The sequence below is a fragment of the Nematolebias whitei genome, chromosome 22 (assembly GCF_014905685.2).
Source record: "Nematolebias whitei isolate Nwh7 chromosome 22, NemWhi1, whole genome shotgun sequence".
Classification (NCBI taxonomy): domain Eukaryota; kingdom Metazoa; phylum Chordata; class Actinopteri; order Cyprinodontiformes; family Rivulidae; genus Nematolebias; species Nematolebias whitei.
Genome location: NC_056519.1, coordinates 27,241,943 through 27,247,287, shown reverse-complemented (window position 1 = coordinate 27,247,287; position 5,345 = coordinate 27,241,943). Strand labels below are relative to the sequence as shown.

At 42.3% G+C, this 5,345-nt stretch overlaps 1 protein-coding gene across 2 annotated transcripts in view; it reads left to right on the top strand.

Annotated features, from left to right (window-relative positions):
- Positions 1 to 2,802, top strand: part of LOC119428109 (phosphate carrier protein, mitochondrial) — a 16,722-nt gene extending 13,920 nt beyond the window's left edge. For both annotated transcript variants that reach the window (XM_037695751.1, XM_037695750.1), the window contains exons 7-8: positions 2,227 to 2,337; positions 2,443 to 2,802. In XM_037695751.1, coding sequence (XP_037551679.1) covers positions 2,227 to 2,337; positions 2,443 to 2,603 — 272 coding nt within the window. In that variant the 3' untranslated portion in view covers positions 2,604 to 2,802. The remainder of the gene's footprint in view (positions 1 to 2,226; positions 2,338 to 2,442) is intronic.
- Positions 2,803 to 5,345: the final 2,543 nt, after the last annotated feature.

The window sequence follows — 5,345 nt, the reverse complement described above, 5'->3', positions numbered from 1 at the left end:
GGTGGCTCTGGATGTTTCTACTCCAGACTCAGTCCACTGCTTCCGCAGGTCCCCCAAGGTCTGGAATCGGCCCTTCTCCACAATCCTCCTAAGGGTCCGGGGTCCGGTCACCTCTTCTCGTTGTGCAGCGTTTTCTGCCACACTTTTCCCTTCCCACATACTTCCCACTGAGGTGCCTTGATACAGCACTCTGGGAACAGCCTATTCGTTCAACAGTTTCTTTCTGTGTCTTACCCTCTTGCTTGAGGGTGTCAATGATGGCCTTCTGGACTGCAGTCAGGTCGGCAGTCTTACCCATGATTGCGGTTTTGAGTAATGAACAAGGCTGGGAGTTTTTAAAAGCCTCATGAATCTTTTGCAGGTGTTTAGAGTTACGTCGTTGATTCAGATGGTTAGGTTAATAGCTTGTTTAGAGAACCTTTTCATGATATGCTAATTTTTTTGGACAGGCATTTTGGGTTTTAATGAGCTGTATGCCATAATCATCAGTATTAAAACAATTAAGACCTGAAATATTTCACTTGGTGTGCAATGAATCTGAAATATATGAAAGTTTCATTTTTATCATTACATTATGGAAAATAATGACCTTTATCACAATATGCTAATTTTTTGAGAAGGACCTATACCCTGCTCCTCTGTCAGGATCCACTGCAGAAAGTTGCTCTTCACTTGTGGACACTTTTGGTAAATTACTTCTCACCACTAGTCCCCCAGGTCTCCCACAGAGCTCTGGGTGCCACATAAATGCACAATTCATACTTATTTCGAGGGCTGCAGGTGCTTGGTTGTGAAAACAAGTTCCCCCTCCCTGGGGGCACAATGAAGAGGGGAGGAGAGTGAGATGAGAATTAATTTCATATGTTGTCAGATGTATATATTTTTCGTCTTTATTTATATAGGTAGTTTCATTGAGTCATGAGGACACCCCACATGCTTTAGTCCATTTATTAAGTAAACATTACACTGAGACAAACCTTTGCTATAATTTCGATCAAACAATTGTTTAGGGGCTTTTCTTAAATTTTGTACAACTCATCGCGTGCATGCGTTTACTTCTGCGTATCGGGTTTTGAAATACAGCTGATTTAACAGTCAAAGTGCATTTATTAAGCAAAAGTTAGATTGATACACACATTTACTATAATTTCAAACAAGTAATTGTTTGTGTTAATCTTGTTGAAGTCCTCCCGTGCACAATCCCGTAGCCGCCATTTGACAGCCCATCGGGTTTTTTTTGTTCACATTTCCAGGCCGTCAGTGGTGACGCATAATAGATGCGACTTGTACAGCGAAGCAACATATTTATGGATTTTTCCACTTCATTAGACAAATATGGACTGATGCAACTTGTGGGGAGGAGCGACGTGTACAGTGGAAAATACAGTAATAAGATGTAAGATATGAACTAAGAAATATGTTAAACTAAGAATACACTAAGCACTAATGTCAGCTTATATAGCAGCTTATAGTCTGGAAATTATGGTAGTTTTGACCCTCTGGGTCAGATAAAAGTGTTTAAAACAATATTGAAGTCGTATAACACTTTCACCCTGAGAACAGGACACTTCAAATAAATCATTAAATTTTAATTAAAGCTTAAGTATGAAATGAGCCATATAAATATCCACAATTAGTCTGGAAGAGTTCATCCTGGTAGGTTTCAGATGTATAAATGCAGGTACACACTCGCCGTAAACGAAGCACTTCCATGCTCGCCCTCCACTGTAGAAAACATCCAGTCTCTGAGGAAACTTCTTTTATTGGAAATCTGAGAGAATTTACTGCTCAACAAACGTCAAGGAGCAAGTAAACGAGCTAAAGCAGAGCAGTGGAGCAGCATAAAGAACTGCTCAACATTCAAACTTCTTATTAATAAACCATTTTTTTACTCAGGTTCAAACGGTAAGCATGCTGGTTTGCCTATCTTTTACATACGTGACAAATTTAAGCGCAAATATAAACTGTTTCATCAAAATCATCAGACTTGTCGATCCCGAGCAGCTCAGAGTCTCAATAATGTGACATTCATGCCCATGACAGAAACTTCTGCCTACAACTGTGCATCAAAACTCTTAATTTGTATTATTTGAGTTATTTACTGGGTTAGTGTTCAGGGTGAACCAGGGTAATGTGGACAAACGGATGCTCAGACTCTGAGCTGACTGCAGTTGGTGGATGTGGCATGAAGTGACTTCTGACCTGCAGCTGGTTCTCTCTCTGCAGCTGGTGTGTTCTGTGCCATCGTGTCCCATCCTGCTGACTCCGTGGTGTCTGTTCTAAACAAAGAGAAGGGCAGCACTGCCTTGCAGGTCCTGAAGAGACTCGGTCCCAAAGGTTTGTCTTTACGTTGGCTCCTTGGATTTACCTCTGGAGAGCGTTCAGGTGGTGATTGATAAATGGGCTGCTCTCGGATCAGTTTCAGTGTTCTGTGTTTTTCAGGTGTGTGGAAGGGTCTGGTTGCTCGTATCATCATGATCGGAACTCTGACTGCCCTGCAGTGGTTCATCTACGACTCCGTCAAGGTCTACTTCCGCCTGCCCCGCCCACCTCCCCCAGAGATGCCAGAGTCCCTGAAGAAGAAGCTTGGCCTCACAGATTAACACCCCCGCACACACACACACACAGTCCTTCAGTCCAGACCTGCTCCCCAGCACACAGCAGATTTCTATATTTATGTCCTGGGCTCATACTGCTCCACAGCACAGTGTCCCTCTGTAGAAACTCCTGGATGGTTTTATCACTTCCTGTCATTAGAACATGTGGAAATTCTAATAAAATAAATTTCCCAGGAAAATCCCAGCTGTTCATGGCTCAGGTTTATTTTTTTTACCTTTTTAATTATACATGTAGTCTCAGTGTCACGAGGACCCAGTCCCCAATAGAGACATGGACAGCTCTGTGAGCGCCCAAATGTGACAAAGCTAAATGTTTTGGTGGCATGAACCTCGTTATCCCGTCAAAAAAAAAACATAAATTAGCTGCAGCATTGTATAGGCTGCAAGGGTCAGCGTGTGGAAAAAGTAGCAGCTTATAGTTCGTAAATGACGGTAAATGTGTTTATTATTAAACAGCAGGTAGTGTCTGTACGGCCACTGTCGCTTTTGACCCTGTAGCCTTTAAATCAACAAGGATCACCGAAGTTACTGCTTTGAAGTTGGACATTTCTCTCGGTTATCAAATTAATTTTTATTTATAAAGCACCAAATCACAACAAAGTTGTCTCAGAGCACTGAATGGAAACATTCATATACTGTACAAAGTCAATTAGTAAAACTTATCTAAGGAAAGACAGTAGATGCGTTAAATCTTCACTTCGTCTCATGGAAGGGATGATCTTGACCTTTGACCCCATGACCCCAACATCAACAAGAATCATTGTTTACAAAAGGTGTACTGATGTGAAGTTTGACATTCCTGCAGTACACATGCAGAGTTGGAGCTCGGACAAGAAACTGTCCACAGAAGCCTTCAGTACGAGTTCAGATCTCTCAGCACCACATTTTAGCTTAACAGGAGATCGGTGTGCGTGTGTGTAGGTCAGTGAGGAAAATAAGTATTTGAACACCCTGTGACTTTGCAAGTTCTCCCACTTAGAAATCATCATGGAGGGGTTTGAAATTTTCATCTTAGGTGCATGTCCACTGTGAGAGACATAATCTAAAAAAAAAATTAAAAAAATCCGGAAATCACAATGTATGATAAGTATTTGAACACCTGTGAAAATCGATGTTAATATTTGGTACAGTAGCCTTTGTTTGCAGTTAGAGCATTGAAGATGGGTCGTGGCTGGGTCTTCCAACATGACAATGACTCGAAGCACACAGCCAGGAGAACCAAGGATTGGGTCTGTAAGAAGCATATAAAGGTTCTGGAGTGGCCTAGTCAGTCTCCAGACCTAAACCCGATAGAAAATATTTGGAGGGAGCTCAAACTTTGTGTTTCTCAGACGGCCCAGAAACCTGGCTGATCTAGAGAAGATCTTTTTGGAGGAATGGGCCAAAATCCTGCTGCAGTGTGTGCAAACCTGGTGAAAAACTACAGGAAACATTTGACTTCTATGGGGGAAGGAGGTTGTTCCCCATAATCTCTCAATACATGGTCTCAGTCATCCTCTCCTTAATACAGTGCAGTTATCCTGTCCTATGTGCAGAAAAACACCCCCAAAGCATGATGCTTCCACCCCCATGCTTGACAGTAGGGATGGTGTTTTTGGGATGGTACTCCTCATTCTTAGTCCTCCAAACACGACGAGTGGAATTAAGACCAAAAAGTTCTATTTTGGTCTCATCTGACCACGCATAACTTTCTCCCATGACTCCTCTGGATCATCCAAATGGTCATGGGCAAATTAAGACTGGTCTGGACGTGTGCTGATTTAAGCAGGGGAACCTTCCATGTCATGCATGATTTTAAACTATGACGTCTTAGTCTTCACTAAGGTGTTGAAAAAAGTTAGATTTTCGCAAATTTATAAAAAAAAAAACCCCGAAACAAATCAATTTCCATAAGTATTCACAGGCTTTGTTTAAAACTTTGATCCACCTGATGCTTCAAGCTGAGCACACCTCTCTTTAGACAGTTTGTCCCATTCTTCCTTGCAGTACTTCTCAAGCTCCATCAGGTTGGATGGGAGACGTCTGTGCAGCCATTTTCAGATCTCCAGAGATGTTCAATCAGATTCAAGTCTGGACTCTAGCTGAACCACTCCAGGACCTTCAGAGTGGTCCTGAAGCCTCTCCTTTGAGATCATGGCCCTCCAGGACCTTCAACGTGGTCCTGAAGCCCCTCCTTTGAGATCATGGCCCCTCCAGGACCTTCAGAGTGGTCCTGAAGCCGTCTAGGAAGAAAAGAGTCCTGGTGGTTCCAAGCTTCTTCCATTTATGAATAATGGAGGACACTGGGACCTTGAAAGCAGCAGAAATGTTTCTGTATCCTTCCCCAGATTTGTGTCTCAACACAATGATGTGTTGTTGGTCTACAGGTAATGCCTCTGACTCCATGCTTGCTGTTTGTGCTCTGACATCACTGTCAGCTGTGGGACCTTCTATAAACTGGTGTCTTTCCAGATCAAGTTCAATCAACTGGATTTACCACAGGTGGACACAATTTAAGTTGTAGAAACATCTCAAGGAGGATCAGTGGAAACAGGATGCATCCGAGCTCAGTTTGGAGCTTCATGGCAAAGGCTATGAATAATCTGATGCATGCTCAATAATCCAACTGTGCAGCTGTGAATGTTTTTTTTTTTTTTTGCATTCAACCTTTATTTAAACAGATAAATCATATTGAGCCTCGAAGACTCATTTATAAATGAGACTTGTTTAGACATGGTGTTCCGTTAC